Consider the following 20,059-nt stretch of genomic DNA (forward strand, 5'->3'; position numbering starts at 1 on the left):
TTGGGCTAGGGTTGTCGTTCTTTAAGAAAACCGTGGTCACGTCGTAGGGGTCCAGTCTGCATCTCCCAGCTGTTGTGCTGGCGGCAAGGATGCTGCCATCTGATTGCTGTTGTATAAATCCCTCCTGACACTCAGCTCCAAGGCCGCCACATCCCATCTCCGTGTATCTAGGCTGATGCCACAGTGCCCAGTGCAGCCTCCATTTCTCATCCTGTGTGATGTGGGTGCACCCCCTGTCCTTTCATCCATGAAGGTCTCCATTGCCCTGCACTCCTGCCTTGGCTGGGTACAGGCTGCCCAGCCAGCCAGGCTGTGTCAGCACAGCCTAGGGCCCTGTGCTCGGAGCTGAGGGCATACCTGGCCCTGGGGGCAGCGGCCGTGGTCCAAGCTAGGCATGCCCATCCCCTCTGCCCGCAGGGTCCTGGTGTTTGCTCTCCCATCACCGGGCGTTTGCGCATGCAGTGCCCTCTGCCACCGTTTGCCTGAGGCTTTCCTTTGTCAGAGCTCAGTAAGGTGCTGCGGTTCACCTAGCATCCAGGAGTGAGGGTTGCCAAGCTCATTTCCCGAAAGCAGCCAGCTCAGCCCACGTGCATGATTTGTGGTGCTCTGATGGTAGCTGTGCCGCATGGGTGCCAACTCAGCTGGGGCCATGGCCCTTCAGCCCTGGAGGACCAAAACCTCTGCCCTGGGGAGTTATTCTGCCGCTGCCCACCCCACACCCTGAGCAGGTGAGCTGTTGCCACACTGCCTGGCCTGCCACAGCCTACCCTGGCCTTTAGGGGCTCAACTCAGTTCCCCTCCCCTGATCCTCTGGTTTGTATATCTTAAGTCCAACCTGAGTTGCCCAGGGAAGAAGCCCACAAGTGGGGTAGTGGGAAGGTTCTAGAATGGGGGGTTTGTACAGGTGCTCGCGTAGGTACAAGTGGAATGGATGGATGTGTGCACCAAGAGTACATTGGGCAAGTGTGCCTTTGTTGTGGGGCCAAAGTTCAAGACTTGTGCCTGGTCCCTGAGTGCCAGTCTGCTGCTGGGGGTGGGGTGGGGTGGTGCATGTGTGTGAAAGAGAGAAAGAGGGATACACTGAGAGACTGACAGGTCCTGGGGAGATGGGCAGGGAGCTGGTCAGAGCTGAAGAGACATATCTTACTGTCTGAGAGACACTGGGGGGAGAAAAAGATGTGATGAGTTAGGGAGGAGGGGAGAGATGGAAACGGAGACTTCCAGTGACTGGACCCCCCTCCCCAGGCTTGTCTGAAAGGGAGGACCCCCCCTCCCGAGCCCACGTATGGAGTGTCTGGGTGTGTTAGGCCTGGTCCTGGGCTCTGGGGTGTGGTGGTCTGCCCAGTTGAGTCTCGGACTCTGAATGCCGGGGTGGGTATTGGTCAGGGAGGGGGGCTTTCTACAGGGCAGCAGGCTGCAGTGCTGAGCCCACCCAGCCTGGTGGTTTCCTGTTCAGTGCTTCCCACCCCAGTTCAGGCAAGCCTCCTGATCTGCAGGTCAGCTGGGGTGCCTGACATGGACACCTCCTGCAGTGATCAGGCTGTGACTGGGCCACATCTTTTCCCTCATCCCCTTGAGCCTGGCCCATGGGTGAGCAGACACCCAGAAGGTCTGTCCTTGGATCAAAAGCTGGACTCTGCATCTAGCAGCTGCCCCGCAGCCAGGAGGGGTTCCAGGGGAGCTGTGGGTTGGATCCCAGCTCTGGAGGCCCCCAAGGGGTGTGGGGCCAGGGGGCCTGCATGCCTTGGGTGTGTCCATGTGCACTTGCTCTGGCGGACCCTGGGAACTGCCTGGGGGTGGGGATCCAACATGGGAGGATCCATGTGACCTAGTGTGTGTGGGGTGCAGGTTCACCAGTTTTAGGCAGCTAGCACCCACCATGTCCCAAGGTGACTGGACAGAGTCCTTGGGGTGTGTTTGGGGCCCTGGAGAGGCCAGGCACTCTTCTTACCCTCCTCTAGCCTCCCGAGGGTGCTGTGGGCTGCCCTCCTGAAGCCTGGGGTGTGGGTCAGCGTAGCTCTATTGCTGTCCTGTAGGAGAGGGGTGGATCCCAGGGGACAGTGGCCCTGGGGACTGCCCCAGGACAGCAGCAGGTACCCCGGGCCTCCCAGGGCTGGCATAGCTGGTACTAAGAGAGGGGGGCTCAGCTATGGTGTTTGTACGGCTTGTACAAACCCTCCAAGCCAGAACCCTACTTTTTGTCTTTTAATTTTTAAAATTTAAAAATGTTTATTTTTGATGATGTTTATATAGTTGATCAGAATGGGAAGGACCGAGGATTAAGGGAAAGTGGGAGTGATCATTGTTTCTAAATTTTTCTTTTTTTGATTATTCATTTTATTTTTTATAATGATTATATAGTTGATCATGGTGGGAAGGGTTGAGGTTTAAGGAAAACTGAGTGAACTCATTGTTTCCAATTTTGCTGTTTCTTGTTTCTTGGGGAAGCGCAGAGACAAAGGGGGAAGCCATACACGACTTTCCAAACATCCCAATACCCAGACCTCATATCAACCCAGGGTCTCCATGTGTACATATTCTGAGGGTTCTGCCTAAGTGGTTTGGATAGTTCTGGAATGCTGTCAGATTCACCGATCCAGGGATGATGCCACCCTCCCAATGGCCATTGGCTGGTGCAATCAACCTGCAAGTCTCCATTCACCGAGATTTTTCACTGTCATCGTTTGACTGGGGTAGTGTCCAGTTTGTTCTTTTCTCCTTCTGCTGTGACACCAAATGGGCTGCCATATTCTCCTTTTACAACAGGGCCTGTGTCTATTGCTCTGCCTTTTCACTAAGTAGGACATGTTCTTGCAGGTGAGCCCAAGGACCCAGGTCAGGTGACCCAAGCCCAGCCAGATCCCCTACCCCTGGGGTTCACAAAGCCAACACCAACCTAGAAGTTGGGCCCCAGGACCTGGACCAGATGAACCAAGCCCCACCCGATCCCTCATTCTCACGGGCTCATGAACCCAGCCCCAACCAAACAGGCAGGCGCTAGGACCTGAGCCTTGTCAGATCCCTGGTCCCTGGGACTCATGAACCTGAGCCCCACTGGGCCTAGGCTGGCATGACTCGCCTCACCTCAGCAACTACAATCTTATTGTGCAGCCTGACCTGGTCTATCTTGCCCCTGTTCCAGCTCCTGCTGGTGAGGGCTGTAGCCTGTTTAGTACAGCCTGATTGCTGTCCTGGCCCTAGTGTGAACTGGCTGGTGTTGTGGCCTGATCTGGCCGCTGTTGCACCCTGTCCTGGTTATCAAGTCTCCTGGTGACTGTTATGAACTGGCCCAGACTGGTCTGTTCCCAGACCTGACTCACACTTATGCCAGTGGGTATTGTAACCTGGCATAGTCCGGGCTACTCATAGTCTTGCTTCTTGCATTCACCCGCAGGAACTGTGCCCCTATGAAGGAGTTTCCCAAGCTCATCTATCGAGTCTCTTCCCAGTGGCAGTTCTCACGCACACTAGTGGACCTTTGGCCCAAGTTGGCTTTGTCCGCTTCCTGTCCTGGCAAGAACAGTGGCCTTGCTCAATTGGCTCATACCCATTCTGGTTCTTGCTTGGGTGTTGCAGCCCAGCCATGCCTGGTTCTTGCCCAGATTCAGCTTTTGTGTGGTTCAGCAAGAGTCAAGAACTACCCCAACCTGTTTTACACCCACCCTGGCTCTTGTGAGTACCAGCGGGTGCTGGAGTTTAGCCCAATCTGTCGCTCTCCAGACCCAGTGCACACCTGTGCAGAGGGAGGCCATAGCCATGTCCATCCCAGTCTGCTGCCCTCAATCCAGCTCTCCTGCTCACCAGTGAGAATGCCATCCCAGCTGGGGCCTCCCCTTAGCTCCCCAGCAAGGCCTGCTCCCATCCGCAGTTCTTGGGCGAGCCAGTGGAGATTGCAGTTCCACGGGGTGAGCCCACATTGCCCCCACAGATTCTGCCATCAGACCCACTTCTCTCACTCTTTTTCTTCCCTCCAAACCAATTTGGTCTCAGCCCCCTACTTAAATACCCGTGTCGTGGACTTACCTGTGGAGGACACTCAGTTGTAATTCCTAACCTGGGCATAAACCCACAGGTCACTGCTCACTGCCACCTGTGTGACCCCATAATTCCCCTGTAAATCAAGACCACTCAAACTGTGAGGGTACACCACCGGGCAGCCTGAGGGGCTTTGCCCAGTGTCTTTGGTGAACAAGTGCCCAGGCTCTTCTGGGGGCCATGTGGGCCGGCTACATGCACCCCTGCAAGTCAAAAAAACTTCCAGCATGGGGTGGTCTTGGAAGCCTGCTGAGCATCCCTTCCCTCAGGGAGCCAGTGTGCTCAGCTGTGCGTACCTGTGCCGGTTAGAAAGCCTCCACGCTGGGATCCTGAGGGCCCACAGCGTACGCCCCTCCCCCAACACATAGTTGATCAGGGAGGACCGAGGGTTAAGGGACCAAGAGTTAAGGGAAAGCGGGTGGGATCATTGTGTCCAAATTTTCTTTTCTTTTTTTTAAGATTTATTTTTATTACAAAGTCAGATATACACAGAGGAGGAGAGACAGAGAGGAAGATCTTCCGTCCGATGATTCACTCCCCAAGTGAGCCGCAACGGGCCGGTGCGCGCCGATCCGATGCCGGGAACCAGGAAACTCTTCCAGGTCTCCCACGCGGGTGCAGTGTCCCAATGCATTGGGCTGTCCTCGACTGCTTTCCCAGGCCACAAGCAGGGAGCTGGATGGGAAGTGGAGCTGCCGGGATTAGAACCGGCGCCCACATGGGATCCCGCAGCATTGAAGGCGAGGACTTTAGCCGCTAGGCCACGCCACCGGGCCCCAAATTTTCTTTTTCTTCCTGTATCTGGGAAAAGGGGAAGATAAAGGGAGGATCCACACTCAGCCTCCCAACACCTCAGTACCCAGGGATGGAGAACAGCTACCCGATGTTATCCCAGGGTCCCCAGTGTGAAGCATGTTCTGAGGGTTCTGCTTAAGTGGTTTTGACACTTCTGAAATGCTGTTATTCTTGCCAGTGCAAGGATGAGGGAACCCTTTCAATGTTCATTGGCTGACATAGTTGAACTTGGAGTCTCCATTTGCCCAATGTTTGCTGTCATCGCTTGGTTGGGGTAATTGTCTGATTTGTTCTGGCCTCCTTCCTCTGCTGTGGTACCAGATGTCATTTGCAGGCTCCAATTGGCAGCCATATCCTCTGTGTGCCTCTGGGCCTGCCATCCACTGCTCCATTTTTTCCACTGAAGAGTGTTCTCCGGGCCACCAACCTGGTCCGTGTCAGACCCCATTGGACACCCACCCCTAGGGCTCATGGACCTGCGCCCACTGCTCAGGCAGACCTAAGAACCCAGGCTATGTGACCCAGGCAGGCTAGAACCCTGCCTCCAGGGCTCACAGACCCAGCACACACTGTACAGGTGGGCCTAAAGACCCAGGTGAAGCAACCCGGGCCCTACTGGATCCTCCACCCCTGGGACTCACAAACCTGGCACTCCCCCCCGCCCCACATCTTTAGAAAGAAAGAAAGAAAGAAAAAGAATAGGCTAGGTGACTATGCTCTTACACTGGTATAGTTAAGATTTGAATTAATCAGGTTAAGGATGCCCACCTGCTATCAGCTACTTTTCTCCCAGCAGTGTAAAACTTGCCCAGGTACAATACAACCTAGGCCACTGCCCACAGCTGGGGCACTGTTTGTGCTTTAAAAAAAAAAAAAAAAAAGATTTTGTTGTTGTTGTTGTTGTTGGAAACGCAGACCAGATTTACGGAGAGGAGAAAGAAAGATCTGTCCTCTGGTTCATTCCTCAAGTGGCTGTGACAGCCGGAGCTGAGCCTACTGAACCTATGGAGAAGCCAGTGATGGGGGTATACATTTTGGAGCCATGATTTTCAGACAGGGAGAGCTTTCCATCTGCTGATTCACTCCAAATGGCTACGGCAACCATGGCCAGGGCAGGCTGGAATCCATGGGTGGGGACTGAGCACTGGGGCCATCTGCTGCTGCTGTCCCAGGCTCTGTAGCAGGGCGCTGGATCAGAAGTGGAGCAGCTGTGATTCCAATTTGTGCTGCTGTGGGATACTGGCTGTGCCACAATGCTGGAAAGTCATGTAACTAGACAGAAACCAGAGCCCTGAGGTGGTCCCAGGACAGGGAGGTCTGGGAGGGAGGGTGGTGGGGTGCGGGTGGATGAAGGTGGCATTGGGGAAGTCTTGGTCAAGTAGGGCTTCAAAGGAGTGCTGCTAGGAAAGGGCAAAGCTTGCTTTGCAGGGGTGGGGCAAGATCTTAATGCATGGAATTGCAACCCAAGTAGGGTACCCCAACATCACTTTCCCACAGTGCTTCCCTGTCCATGGAACAGGGCGTACGACTGCAGTGACTGAGTGCCCATTCCAGCAGGTGGAAGTTGGCTAATCACATAGACCTCCCAGAGCCCTGTAAATGACAAATAAATGAGCCCATAGAAAAAAGAACATATGGTGTGGGGGAGGTCATTACTTCCACCTAGGGCCCTGTGTGGGCCCCTGCGTGGTCAGGAGTGTCCTGGCTGGTGACACATGACCTATTAGACACAGGGCTTGGGTGTGTGGGGCTGGTTGGGCAGACAGAGGTCTTTATGGCTTTGAGAGAGTAGCTGCTGCAGGACCCCAAGGCGTGTCTGTGTTGGGGCAGGGCCCTTGCAGCAGCTGTCTTGGTCAGTCCTACCCAGGGGCGCATTGCCATTCTGCTGCAGGCGCCCCTGGCCTGCAGTGCTGCTCACAGCTGCCTCCTCTGGGCCCTCAACTCCCCATTGGACCCAGGCTCCACCAGAGGGAATTAAACTCATTGGCTGGCAGCTGCCAGGGGGCGTGGCCAAGTGCGTCTCACACAAACACCCTGTTTTCCACTTTCATATTCATTATATTATACAATATACATAGATGCAGGCATTTCAGGATGATTTGAGGGGAAATGGAATAAAAAGATGATCTTATTTTGAAGCAATAAAAAATAGAAAATCATAAATTTTTTTATAATACATGTTTTCCACGAACTTCTTGAAGATCACTTATGTACAGGGGTTTGTGAAAATTTGTGCAGGCCATGTTGTGGCATAAAACGTAAAGCTGTCACCTGTGGCGCTGACATTCCTATGGGGGCTGGCTTAAGTCTGGCTGCTCCCCTTCTGATAGAGCTCCCTGCTAATGTGCCCGGGAAAGCAGTGGAGGATGTCTGAAGCGCCTGGACCCTGCACCCATGTGGGAGATCTAGAAGAAGTTTCTGGCTCCTGGCTTCAGCCTGGTCATGTCTTGTGTACCATTTGGGGAGTGAACAAGTGGGTGGAAAATATCTCTCTCTGAATTTTGACTTTCAAATGAATAAGAAGTAGACTTTAAAATATTTTTTGCATTAAAATAAACTTGTCTTTTAATAATTTATTTTTTATTTGAAAGAATTACACAGAGACGGAAAGAGAAAGAGGGAAAGATTCCATTCCTTGATTCATTCCCCAGATAGCGACAATGGCCTGAGCCGGGCCCCCCAAAGCAGGGACCAGGAGCATCTTCCTGGTCTCCCACAGGCGTGTCAGGAGCCCATGTAGTTGGGCCAACTTTAGTTGCCTTCCCAGGTACATGGATTGGAAATGGAGCAGCTGGGACTCAAGTATGTGCCTCGATGGGATGCCGGCTTCTCAGGCAGTGCACCCCTGGAAGGGCTCCCTTAGCAAAGAGTGCTGGAGAAGAGTTTGTTCTGCAGAGAGGAGACAGCAAGGCAGGTGGGGCTGGGGTCAGGGACACTGCAGTGCGCATACACAGAGCATTCACTGCTGCGGACAGGCCAGTGGCCCGCTCCAGGTGAGGTGCCTGGCTCTGCGCAGGTCAAGGCACAGTCCCCCCTTGCCAGGAGTGCCCTTGCCAGGGAAGCTCTTGGCAGACACCTTCCTTGCAGCACAAGGAGCAGGGGGCTCCCCACAAGGGGATGGAGAAATGGGTACAGCTGGAATACACAGGAAGAGGAGGGGCTGGCAGGGCTCCAGGGGTACCTGACCCCAGCCTGCTGCCTGCTCTGCCTCTGGGACACCCACAGCTGCAGCAGCCACTGTCCCTGTCCATCCCATGAAGGCACAGCCAGGCTGGGAGGACAGCAGGGGCCTTGAGGAGCCACACATGGCCCTCTGGGAACACGGGGTTTGTGGGGGTTGGCTGGGGTGTGGGAGGGGGTAGGGAAGCAGCCAGGGAACTTGGGAGATGGGCTCATGTATGTGATGGAGGGGCTGAGTAGGGGGGCAGAGTTGTGGTTGGATGAGGAGGTCGGGGCAGCTTTGGGGACAGGATCTTGGCGGTTCCCCAGGCTGGCCTGGCTCAGCTGAGCAGCCCAGGCTTCCCAGAGCTCAGGAGCTCTGCTGGGTCTCCTTGGGATATGCCCGTGCTCTCTGCCTGCTGGGTCAGGAGGTCCTCCATCTTCATGGCCCTGTGGGAGCTGTCCCCTGGTCAGGCCAGCTGCATTGGACTCACCACGGCACTCATGGCATGTTGCTTGTCCTCCTCGGTCAGTTTGCTGTCCACACATTTCTTCAGTGCTGCCTCATTAGCCAGCACTGCTGGGTCGCTGACATACCTTCCCATGTTGGAAATATAGTCATCAGGGGACCCGGACAGGAACAGCTGCACGGCCTGCTCCACAGCCGGGCAGATGTCGCCATCTGGAAGGAAAGCAAAGACCCTCAGCAACAAACCTGTGTCCCTCAGCCTCCATTCAAAGCTGTTCTGGGGAGCCAGCCCAGCTGCTGGAGGCCCCAGCCCCTGAAGGACCCCCAAGGCGCATGCACCCACTGGCTCTGGAGGTCAGGAGCAATGCTGCACCTAGCAGCAGCAACAGGAACTCAGCAGGCTTCATGATGCAGCAGGTGGCACCTGCACACCCTGCCCGGCCCTTTTATACCTGCTCTGGGGCAGGCAACCCAATCCCAGGCCTTCCCAGGCTGCAGCTAGGAGCCAAGAGTGTGTGTGTGTGTGTGTGTGTGTGTGTGTGTGTGTATGCGCACACAACCCCTCCTGTGTCAACAGAGGATGCTGGCTCCTTTCCAGCTTCCTGCCCAGGACTACCCAGGGCCTGGGGCCTCCGGGAGGAGAAGGAAGGGAAGCAAGGAAACCCTGACCCATGGGAGGAGAGAAAGGTTCCGTAGTCAGGCATCTGGAGCTGTGGGGTGTGCTGGCCTGTCCCCTGCGGGCTGTGACTGTGGAGCTCTCAGGAGACTCAGCGCAGCTTGTCTGCTCTCTTCTCTCCTGTGCCACTTATCCTCCGAGATCCATCGGCTGTGCAGCCACCATGCGCAATGATGCCACCTGATATTGGAGTTCAGGTCTGATTCTTGGTTGTTCTGCTTCCGGTCCAGCTGTGTGAACAGGCCTGGGAAGGCAGTGATTGTCCAAATATGTGGGGCCCCTCCATCCCAAGTGTGAACCCAGCTGGTTCTGTGTTCCTGGGTTTGGGCCTGGCCCATTATTTTTCATAGTCTTTTTGAAACATTTGTTTTGTTTTTATTTGAAAGGCTAAGTTACAGAGAGAAGGTAAGAGAGAGAGAGAGGGATCTTCCATCCTCTGGTTCACTCACCAAATGGTCGTAACTCCTTGATCTGAGCTGATTTGAAGCCAGGAGCTTCTTCCAGGTCTCCCATGTGGGTGCAGGGTGCTAAGGCTTTGGGCCATCCTCGACTGCTTTCCCAGGTCATAAGCAGGGAGCTGGATGGGAAGGAGAGCAGCTCGGATATAAACTGGAACCCATCTGCATCCAAGTGGATGCAAGGGAAGGATTAGTCACTAAGCTATTATGCTGGGCACCTCACAGGCATTAATTTTAAAAAGAGGTTTTGAGGTTGCACAAAGACTGAATTCAGCTTCTGCCTTGTTTTCTTTGTCCATTTGACCAGAATCACTCACTTCTCTCCCATCTCAGCAGTGAAAGAATCAGGTTTGCCAAGGAGTCAGAGCAGAAGGAAGGATACACTGTGCTGGCCCCGGGTAGAACCTTGTGCCAACCAGGAATTACATCCGGCAGCTGCCATGGGCCAACAGTGCCAGCGGCCGAGCTCCAGATGCCGGGGGCCATCAGGGACCTTGGGCTGGGGGAGAGTCAAGCACATCTTGGGGTCTGTTTCTGGAAACCTTGGCAGTCTAGGAGAACCCTGGCCAGGGATTCTAGAAGGACCCCTAAGCTGAGCTTGTCCGGTGTGCTCCTGTGCTCTAGACTGGGCCTGGCGTTTCTGGAAAGAGAACCACGTAGGTCAGATGCCTCTCGCCACAGGGCACCCTGGGGTCTGGGACATCACTGTCTCCTTGCTGATTGTCACTCAGAACTGCCAAGTTGTCCGGGGCAGGGGCAGCGCCTCCAGCTCTTGGGGAACAAGCTGCAATACGACTTGGGAGTCTCTGTGAGGAAAGTGTGTGTTCTCTTCATCTGTCAGTTCGCCCAGTCATCTGTGTCAGCATGGATGTGCATGTGGTGTCCAATCCATGGGTTGTGTCCTAGGCTGTGTTGTTATTTGCCGTTCATGTCTTCACATTGGGAGCGCAGGGATCAGAATCAGCTGGCATCTGCCCACTTTCCACGGACAGGCTCATCCTGTTTGAGCCACCAAGTGGCTTTGTTGGACAAAAGATGACAGGGAGCTTGCAAGAGTTTTGGCAGAGGGAGTTTAGCTGTGAAGGATCCAGTTATCTGGCCCGTGGAGCTGCAGCCTGCTGGGCGCAAAGGACACAGGAGAAATCCGTATGCCACTGCCTGCAGGTGTTGGCTGCTGTGTCATGGTCACTGAAAAGGATGAGACAGTCAGGAGAGAGCACAGCTGGCAGCAACAGAGAATCAAGGGAGGGCCCAGGTGTCAGCTCCCTTCAGGGTGAGAAGGTGCTGCTGGCAGGAGCCCAGGAGTGGGCACAGGGAGCGTTTCCACCACCCAAGGGAACCAGAGACCACCAATTCTGGGAGTCCTAGATGCTGCCCACCTGCCCCGGGCTCTGACTCAGGGTCTCTCCTGAGATGCTGAGATGCTGACACACCTACCCCAGGTCAGAAACACAGACAAAAGTTGGTTTTCTGGGTGACTTTGGCTCCCTGTGACTCTGTAAACATGACCCTAACTCACTCTGTGATTTTGATGTGTGCGCTGGGAGATTAGTGGCTTGGGAGCCAGGAGAGGTGTTCAGAGGACATGACTAGGCAGCAGAGGTGACAGTTGGGACTGGGACAACACAACACTTGGCTCAGGATGGACTCACTTTGAAAGGTCACTTCTCCCCGAAGTCAACAGTGCCAGGCAAACATCTCCCCTGTACAGCCTTGTTCCTCACAGTGGGCGGGGCTTCCTTTACTTATTACTCTGTGGGTCTGGGCAAGCACAGTACCAGGTCCTGGCACAGAGGCGTCTGGGAAGCCAGAAGTTTCCAAAGCAGCGGGAACCCGAACCTGAGCAGAGCTCCCAGCAGCAGCGTGCACCATGAAGGGGACACTGGCTGTGCTGGCCTTGCTGCTGAGCGGCGAGCTGGGCTTGCAGAGGAGTGAGAGTTGTAAGGAGGGGCGTGGCAAGCGTGCTGTGGCCCCGTGCTCCTAGCCTGCCTTCACGTGGTGACCTCTTAGCAGCTTTCAGGGATAGCTTTTCAAGGAACAGTTGCCGAAAACCTTGGAGTCTATGTCTTCAGAGGGAGGGAGAGATTGTTGAGGAAGAGGTCATTGGTGGTATTAACAGTAGGGGTTGGCGTTTCTTTTTACAATCTGAGTGGCAGATTGGGAATTGTGCCAGGTGTTCCCATGTGGGTTATTAGCACTTCTCTTGGCATCATATGCGGGGGTAGTTCTTTGTGGAGGTTCTTTCAGGCTCCTCTGCTGGGGCAGTGGTGCGGGCCAGGGAGGTCTGAGTGGTGGCTGCATCTGCTACTCCTTCCCTCTGGGCAGTGTGGTGGGGGAGGACAGGTCTCTGTCGAGGCTCTGCCATGAGTCACTGAGCACAGAAGCCTCTGCAGGTGGGGTGGGGGCAACGTGACCTCCTACTTGCCTACCCAGGTGGCTCCTCTAACAACATGTCTTCCTGGTTGTGTTTCCAGTGACCAGTTGCCCGATCTTTTATGAGGTCTTTGGGACACTGTCCCTTGGAAGCAGGAAACTGCTGGATGCCTCCTTGAGCTTGGTCAATGCCACCCCAGCAGAGAAAGAAGCGCTGGGAAAAGTCCAGGATTGCTACAATGAGGGAGGGCTTACAGCCAAGGCCTTGGATCTACAGGCCATGGTAACTTCCTCCCCATGCCCCGCCCCCACTCCAGAGCAGCACATTGTAGAATAGTACACCATGTACCCACAGAGCAGGGACCCTGGGACACAGGACAGATGAAACACAAACAGTGAAGGAGGTCGGTCTCGGCTCCATCCCTCAGCCCACACTGCATTCCACCACTGTCATGCGTGCCCCATGCTGTGCAGCTCATTCTTATGTCATGCATGCTCCCATGTGAGTGTAACACAGAGAGTGTGCCTAAGCTTTTACTTTTTTACACTAGGGGAGCTCCTTTGCAGGAGAACTTTATAACCTTGGCCACAAAGAAGTGCTTGTCAGCACCTGCACAGCTGCACGCTCCAGTGTAGGAATTAGAAAATGAAGCCTGCCTTGGGCTGCTTTCCCAGAACGCAAGCCCTGTCCCTTCAAGGCCTCTGCCCCTGGGTTGGCTTAGCGTTCTGTGCTGCTGGCCCTCCCAGGCTCTAACTGTGTCATCTAAGAGCACAGAAGGACACTTGCACGGTCTGTGGTTCTAGCGGCAGTTGCTTGTCACGTCATTCACTGCATTCCCGGATGAACTTTCACCTGGGGTTATGGTTCCTGTTACACTGTTCTATAGATTTTGAAGAGTTTGTCCCAAATCCTATTTTCCCCAAAGTGCTGTGTTTTTTTTTTTGGGGGGGGGGCAGGGAGTGTCTGCATTTTCAAACTGACAAGTTGTTTTAGTTACAGATTTTTTGCACTAATGTGTGCACCAGACAGGGTTGGTTATGACACACACACCCACCTCCCATGCTGCCCACTGAGCTGACTAACAGGTGTCCCGGGTGGGAAACGCCATTCACCCGAGCAACAGCCACCTTGCCCCTCCCCACACCCACCACCCTCCTACCCAGCCCTCCCAGCTCCTTCCCTTCCTGTTCAGACCCAGTGCTGATGACTGAGGTTTGTTAGTCTTCCTCTTGCCAGACCTGACTCAAGGCAGCCCCTTCTTCTGGAGTGATCCTGGGGTACTGGGTAGCCGTGCTTGGGTCCAGGACCTGCCCGTAGCCATCTCTGTTCTCACTCTTTGTCTCTTCCAGACGTCCATCAATACCAGCCCAGAATGCATCTCACATTCACTGGCGACAGTCGAAGCAAATCTTTAAAACATCTTTCCCATTGGCCGTTAGCACTCACCGATGCTGTGAGAAGGTGTCTTCTGCCATTGACGCCTGCTCTGAACTCCTTCGTCCTGCCCTGTTATCCTTCTCATCAGAAGCTAGACTCAAGATGCCTGGCCTCACCTGCTTATAGACTCCATTAGGTTGATTCCAATAAACACCTGAAGCTCTGCTTTGTATGCCTGGGTCTGTGTGCTGTGCAGGGAGCCTGTGAGACCTGGCGGAAGATCTTGGGAGACAGCGAGTGGAAGGGATCCCAGGCCAGGGGAAGTGTCCTCAGACAGCACCAGGAGAGATCTGGGCCCCACCGCGGTGGGCTGTATAGTCCTGGGCTGGTGTTTTGTCATTCCGTGACTGTTTTCTCCCCTATAAGTATAGTGAGGGTCAAATACATATTGAATCATAGGCTGCACATGCAGCGACTAACAACAGTGGTGTCAGGACCATGGACAGTGGTCTTGGGTTCTGCAGCCTGTCTCACAGTTGCAGGGCTGTCTCCCCAGCAGTTGCTGAGTAACTGGGGAGATGACACGGGCAGGCTCACCTCAATTCTTCTTGTCTTCTAGTGGTATTGGCTCTTTTCTGGCTCCTAATTCTGCCAGCAGCCACTAGGATCTCATTCCGTCCTGGTCCAGGGAGATGGAAAGAAGAGAGGAAGGGAGAAGAGGGCAGTTTTCCTCAAGGAAGCCACTGTCCTGTGGGGGCCCGGCGCCGTGGCCTAGTGGCTAAAGTCCTCGCCCTGAATGCGCCAGGATCCCATATGGGCGCCGGTACTAATCCCAGCAGCTCCCCTTCCCATCCAGCTCCCCGCTTGTGGCCTGGGAAAGCAGTTGAGGACGGCCTCAAGTCTTGGGTCCCTGCACCCACGTGTGGGAGACCTGGAAGAGGTTCCAGGTTCCTGGTTTCGGATCGGTGTAGCTCTGGCCGTTGTGCTCATTTGGGGAGTGAATCATCTGATGGAAGATCTTCCTCTCTGTTTCTCCTCCTCTATGTATACCCGCCTTTCCAATAAAAATGAATAAAATCTTGAAAAAAAAAAAGAAGCCACTGTCCTGGAAACCATTGAGACTGTTCAGTCTTGCATGGAGGATGTGCCAGCTGGGGTGTGTGGCGGTTCCTTGGGGTCTAGTTCCCAAAGCCTTCAATGGAGTATTGCTTTAACTAGGAGGCCACCTGTGAGTCAACAAGGCGGGGACTGCATGTGACTGGATGTGCAAGTCGCATTGGCAGGGCTACAGTTTTTATTGAGAAATAGAAAATCAAATTAGAATTAAGGAAGGGCAAACTCCCGTTCTTGTGTAAGATGAATTTCCATTGTAGACACGTCAGGTATTCTTAAACTAATATTTGGTCCAGGGAAGATTGAGCTAAAATTTATCCAAAAGAATTAATGCTTGGGGGCTGGCACTGCGGCTCAACTGGGTAATCCTTCATCTTCAGTATCAGCATCACGTGTAGGCACTGGTTCATGTCCCAGCTGCTCTACTCCCCATCAAGTCCCTACTGATGGCCTAGGAACGCAGTGGAGGATGTCCCAAAGCCTTGGCACTCTGTACCCACGAGACTTGGAAGAAGCTCCTGGCTCCTGGCTTCGGATTGACTCAACTCCAGCTATTGCTGCCATTTGGGGAGTGAACCAGCCGATGGAAGATCTTTCCCTCTCTGTCTCTTTTTCTCTCTGTAAAACTCTGCCTTTCCAGGAAAATAAATAAATCCTTAAAAAAAGAATAAATGCTTCAAGTCAGCCAAGAAAATTTTGTGAATTAAGTATAAGCAGGATATTTTTTTAAAAAATCAGGTATTACAGCATGGGAATTAGGTTATGATTTATAAATCATCTTCATATAAGAAGAGATAGATGGTCCTTGTGAAGAAGACAAAGTACACAAAGAGACACGAAAAAGAGTTTGTGCTGGGGTTGGCACTATGGAGTAACAGGCTAAGCTGCCACTGATGACGTTAGCATCCCATATGAGCACAATTTCCAACCCAGCTCCACTTCCAACCCAGCTCCCCGCTTATTTTCCCGGGATATCAGTGAGGATGGGCTAGGTGCTTGTGCCCCTGTATCCACGTGGGAAACCCAAAAGAAGCTCCTCACTCCTGGCCTCCACTTGACCCAGCCTTGCTGTTGCCATCAATTTGGAAGTGAACCAATGAATGGAACACTTCTCTTAATCTCATTCTCTTTCTCCCACCATAACTCTGCCTTTCCAATAAATAAATAAATAAATAAGTAAATAAATAAATAAATATTTTTAAAGATTTATTTTATTTTTACTACAAAGTCAGATATACAGAGAGGAGGAGAGACAGAGAGGAAGATCTTCTGTCTGATGATTCACTCCCCAAGTGACCGCAATGGCCGGTGCTGTGCTGATCAGAAGCTGGGAACCAGGAACCTCCTCCAGGTCTCCCACACAGGTGCAGGGTCCCAAGGCTTTGGGCCGTCCTCCACTGCTTTCCCAGGCCACAAGCGGGGAGCTGGATGGGAAGTGGAGCTGCTGGGATTAGAACCGGTGCCCATATGGGATCCTGGCACATTCAAGGCAAGGACTTTAGCCACTAGGCCACGCCGCGGGGCCCCAATAATGAAATAAATATTTAAAAGAATAGTGTATGAGGGGGCAATTCTGTGGCATATTAGGCTAAGCTTCCAACTGCGGCATCAGCATCCAATATGGGCACCGATTCATGTCTCTGATGTTCCACATGCAACCCAGAATCCTCTTTAAGGCCTAGCAAGGCAGCAGAGGATAGCCCACATCCTTGGGACCCAACCGTTTTCATGGGAGATGCAGAGGAAACTTCTGGCTCCTGGATTCAGAAGTGCTCAACTCTGGTCATTGTGGTCACTTGGGGAGTGAACCAGAAGAGGGAAGACCCTTCATTTGTCTCCCATTTGGCACACTCTCTGTGTTACACTCACATGGGAGCACGCATGACATAAGAATGAGCTGCACAGCATGGGGCACGCATGACAGTGGTGAAATGCAGTGTGGGCTGAAGGATGGAGCCGAGACCGACCTCCTTCACTGTTTGTGTTTCATCTGTCCTGTGTCCCAGGGTCCCTGCTCTGTGGGTACATGGTGTACTATTCTACAATGTGCTGCTCTGGAGTGGGGGCGGGGCATGGGGAGGAAGTTACCATGGCCTGTAGATCCAAGGCCTTGGCTGTAAGCCCTCCCTCATTGTAGCAATCCTGGACTTTTCCCAGCGCTTCTTTCTCTGCTGGGGTGGCATCGACCAAGCTCAAGGAGGCATCCAGCAGTTTCCTGCTTCCAAGGGACAGTGTCCCAAAGACCTCATAAAAGATCAGGCAACTGGTCACTGGAAACACAACCAGGAAGACATGTTGTTAGAGGAGCCACCTGGGTAGGCGAGTAGGAGGTCACGTTGCCCCCACCCCACCTGCAGAGGCTTCTGTGCTCAGTGACTCATGGCAGAGCCTCGACAGAGACCTGTCCTCCCCCACCACACTGCCCAGAGGGAAGGAGTAGCAGATGCAGCCACCACTCAGACCTCCCTGGCCCGCACCACTGCCCCAGCAGAGGAGCCTGAAAGAACCTCCACAAAGAACTACCCCCGCATATGATGCCAAGAGAAGTGCTCATAACCCACATGGGAACACCTGGCACAATTCCCAATCTGCCACTCAGATTGTAAAAAGAAACGCCAACCCCTACTGTTAATACCACCAATGACCTCTTCCTCAACAATCTCTCCCTCCCTCTGAAGACATAGACTCCAAGGTTTTCGGCAACTGTTCCTTGAAAAGCTATCCCTGAAAGCTGCTAAGAGGTCACCACGTGAAGGCAGGCTAGGAGCACGGGGCCACAGCACGCTTGCCACGCCCCTCCTTACAACTCTCACTCCTCTGCAAGCCCAGCTCGCCGCTCAGCAGCAAGGCCAGCACAGCCAGTGTCCCCTTCATGGTGCACGCTGCTACTGGGAGCTCTGCTCAGGTTCGGGTTCCCGCTGCTTTGGAAACTTCTGGCTTCCCAGACGCCTCTGTGCCAGGACCTGGTACTGTGCTTGCCCAGACCCACAGAGTAATAAGTAAAGGAAGCCCCGCCCACTGTGAGGAACAAGGCTGTACAGGGGAGATGTTTGCCTGGCACTGTTGACTTCGGGGAGAAGTGACCTTTCAAAGTGAGTCCATCCTGAGCCAAGTGTTGTGTTGTCCCAGTCCCAACTGTCACCTCTGCTGCCTAGTCATGTCCTCTGAACACCTCTCCTGGCTCCCAAGCCACTAATCTCCCAGCGCACACATCAAAATCACAGAGTGAGTTAGGGTCATGTTTACAGAGTCACAGGGAGCCAAAGTCACCCAGAAAACCAACTTTTGTCTGTGTTTCTGACCTGGGGTAGGTGTGTCAGCATCTCAGCATCTCAGGAGAGACCCTGAGTCAGAGCCCGGGGCAGGTGGGCAGCATCTAGGACTCCCAGAACTGGTGGTCTCTGGTTCCCTTGGGTGGTGGAAACGCTCCCTGTGCCCACTCCTGGGCTCCTGCCAGCAGCACCTTCTCACCCTGAAGGGAGCTGACACCTGGGCCCTCCCTTGATTCTCTGTTGCTGCCAGCTGTGCCCTCTCCTGACTGTCTCATCCTTTTCAGTGACCATGACACAGCAGCCAACACCTGCAGGCAGTGGCATACGGATTTCTCCTGTGTCCTTTGCGCCCAGCAGGCTGCAGCTCCACGGGCCAGATAACTGGGTCCTTCACAGCTAAACTCCCTCTGCCAAAACTCTTGCAAGCTCCCTGTCATCTTTTGTCCAACAAAGCCACTTGGTGGCTCAAACAGGATGAGCCTGTCCGTGGAAAGTGGGCAGATGCCAGCTGATTCTGATCCCTGCGCTCCCAATGTGAAGACATGAACGGCAAATAACAACACAGCCTAGGACACAACCCATGGATTGGACACCACATGCACATCCATGCTGACACAGATGACTGGGCGAACTGACAGATGAAGAGAACACACACTTTCCTCACAGAGACTCCCAAGTCGTATTGCAGCTTGTTCCCCAAGAGCTGGAGGCGCTGCCCCTGCCCCGGACAACTTGGCAGTTCTGAGTGACAATCAGCAAGGAGACAGTGATGTCCCAGACCCCAGGGTGCCCTGTGGCGAGAGGCATCTGACCTACGTGGTTCTCTTTCCAGAAACGCCAGGCCCAGTCTAGAGCACAGGAGCACACCGGACAAGCTCAGCTTAGGGGTCCTTCTAGAATCCCTGGCCAGGGTTCTCCTAGACTGCCAAGGTTTCCAGAAACAGACCCCAAGATGTGCTTGACTCTCCCCCAGCCCAAGGTCCCTGATGGCCCCCGGCATCTGGAGCTCGGCCGCTGGCACTGTTGGCCCATGGCAGCTGCCGGATGTAATTCCTGGTTGGCACAAGGTTCTACCCGGGGCCAGCACAGTGTATCCTTCCTTCTGCTCTGACTCCTTGGCAAACCTGATTCTTTCACTGCTGAGTTGGGAGAGAAGTGAATGATTCTGGTCAAATGGACAAAGGAAACTAAGCAGAAGCTGAATTCAGACTTTGTGCAACATGCAAATCCTTTTCTTTTAAAAATTAATGCCTGGGAGGTGACTCCAGATGGGCTGTCTGAGGTCCTTAAAGGCCACGTGAAGCACCAGCTCATGTGGGAAACCTGAGCTGGCATAGTTAGCATCGACCATCACCGATCACCACTCAATGGTACACACTAAAGCTAAGGCTGAGGCTTACCTGGCAGGGTAAGATCACAGTACCCACCAGTGAGGGTTGGAACAAGGGAAGGGTAAATTAGGACGGGGCATAACAACAACTAGCACGTGAAAGAATTGGGTCTTTTGGCAGAATCTATGGGGGCAATGTGGGCTCACCCCTGTGAAACTGCAATCTCCACTGGCTCGCCCAAGAACTGCGGATGGGAGCAGGCCTTGCTGGGGAGCTAAGGGGAGGCCCCAGCTGGGATGGCATTCTCACTGGTGAGCAGGAGAGCTGGATTGAGGGCAGCAGACTGGGATGGACATGGCTATGGCCTCCCTCTGCACAGGTGTGCACTGGGTCTGGGGAGCGACAGATTGGGCTAAACTCCAGCACCCGCTAGTACTCACAAGAGCCAGGGTGGGTATAAAACAGGTTGGGGTAGTTCTTGACTCTTGCTGAACCACAGAAAAGCTGAATCTGGGCAAGAACCAGGCATGGCTGGGCTGCAACACCCAAGCAAGAACCAGTATGCGTATGGGCCAGTTGAGCAAGGCCAGGACAGGAGGTAGACAAAGCCAACTTGGGCCAAAGGTCCACTAGTGTGCGTGAGAACTGCCACTGGGAAGAGACTCGATAGATGAGCTTGGGAAACTCCTTCATAGGGGCACAGTTCCTGCGGGTGAATGCAAGAAGCAAGACTATGAGTAGCCTGGACTATGCCAGGTTACAATACCCACTGGCATAAGTGTGAGTCAGGTCTGGGAACAGACCAGTCTGGGCCAGTTCATAACAGCCACTGGGAGACTTGATAACCAGGACAGGGTGCAACAGTGGCCAGGTCAGGCCACCACGACAATCAGTTCACACTAGGGCCAGGACAGGGTTCTGGCTGTACTGGACTGGGCTGCAGCACCCACCAGCAGGAGCTGGAACAGTGGGAAAGTTGAACTGAGCCACGCCGACCAAC

General features: G+C 53.8%; 3 protein-coding genes across 4 annotated transcripts in view; 1 reads left to right on the forward strand and 2 right to left on the reverse strand.

Annotated features, from left to right (window-relative positions):
- LOC131482289 (major allergen I polypeptide chain 1-like) overlaps positions 1-8,880 on the reverse strand; it is a 117,668-nt gene extending 108,788 nt beyond the window's left edge. Inside the window, exons 1-3 of one of the 2 annotated variants that reach the window (XR_009246862.1) lie at positions 8,802-8,880; positions 8,484-8,671; positions 7,602-7,719 (exon numbers count right to left, since the gene is read on the reverse strand). Coding sequence is in view for 1 of the 2 variants with exons in the window: in XM_058675102.1 (XP_058531085.1) it covers positions 7,690-7,719; positions 8,484-8,671; positions 8,802-8,865 (282 nt within the window). In the remaining variant the exon portion in view is untranslated. Of the gene's footprint in view, positions 1-7,600; positions 7,720-8,483; positions 8,672-8,801 lie in introns of those variants that run through there. The other variant, XM_058675102.1, reaches the window with a different exon arrangement.
- Positions 8,881-11,349: 2,469 nt separating this feature from the next.
- On the forward strand, positions 11,350-13,573 carry LOC131482288 (androgen-binding protein homolog). Its single transcript, XM_058675101.1, has 3 exons — positions 11,350-11,532; positions 12,067-12,248; positions 13,316-13,573. The coding sequence occupies exons 1-3, from the start codon at positions 11,463-11,465 to the stop codon at positions 13,379-13,381; spliced, it is 318 nt and encodes a 105-aa protein (XP_058531084.1). The 5' UTR covers positions 11,350-11,462; the 3' UTR covers positions 13,382-13,573.
- Positions 13,574-16,490: 2,917 nt separating this feature from the next.
- LOC131482251 (androgen-binding protein homolog) lies at positions 16,491-17,434 on the reverse strand. Its single transcript, XM_058674852.1, has 2 exons — positions 17,261-17,434; positions 16,491-16,726 (listed from the first exon to the last, which is right to left on the reverse strand). The coding sequence occupies exons 1-2, from the start codon at positions 17,328-17,330 to the stop codon at positions 16,491-16,493; spliced, it is 306 nt and encodes a 101-aa protein (XP_058530835.1). The 5' UTR covers positions 17,331-17,434.
- Between the last annotated feature and the right edge of the window lie 2,625 nt (positions 17,435-20,059).

Source organism: Ochotona princeps, chromosome 16, assembly GCF_030435755.1.
Source record: "Ochotona princeps isolate mOchPri1 chromosome 16, mOchPri1.hap1, whole genome shotgun sequence".
Lineage (NCBI taxonomy): Eukaryota > Metazoa > Chordata > Mammalia > Lagomorpha > Ochotonidae > Ochotona > Ochotona princeps.

What these genes read in the sequence shown, in the direction of transcription:
- LOC131482251 (XM_058674852.1), bottom strand. Translation starts at nt 17,330, where the DNA reads ATGAAGGGGACACTGGCTGTGCTGGCCTTGCTGCTGAGCGGCGAGCTG. An exon ending in CTTGCAGAGGAGTGAGAGTT is followed by an intron (nt 16,727 to 17,260) that starts GTAAGGAGGGGC and finishes TTGTGTTTCCAG; the next exon opens with TGACCAGTTGCCTGATCTTT.
- LOC131482288 (XM_058675101.1), top strand. Translation starts at nt 11,463, where the DNA reads ATGAAGGGGACACTGGCTGTGCTGGCCTTGCTGCTGAGCGGCGAGCTG. An exon ending in CTTGCAGAGGAGTGAGAGTT is followed by an intron (nt 11,533 to 12,066) that starts GTAAGGAGGGGC and finishes TTGTGTTTCCAG; the next exon opens with TGACCAGTTGCCCGATCTTT. An exon ending in CCTTGGATCTACAGGCCATG is followed by an intron (nt 12,249 to 13,315) that starts GTAACTTCCTCC and finishes TGTCTCTTCCAG; the next exon opens with ACGTCCATCAATACCAGCCC.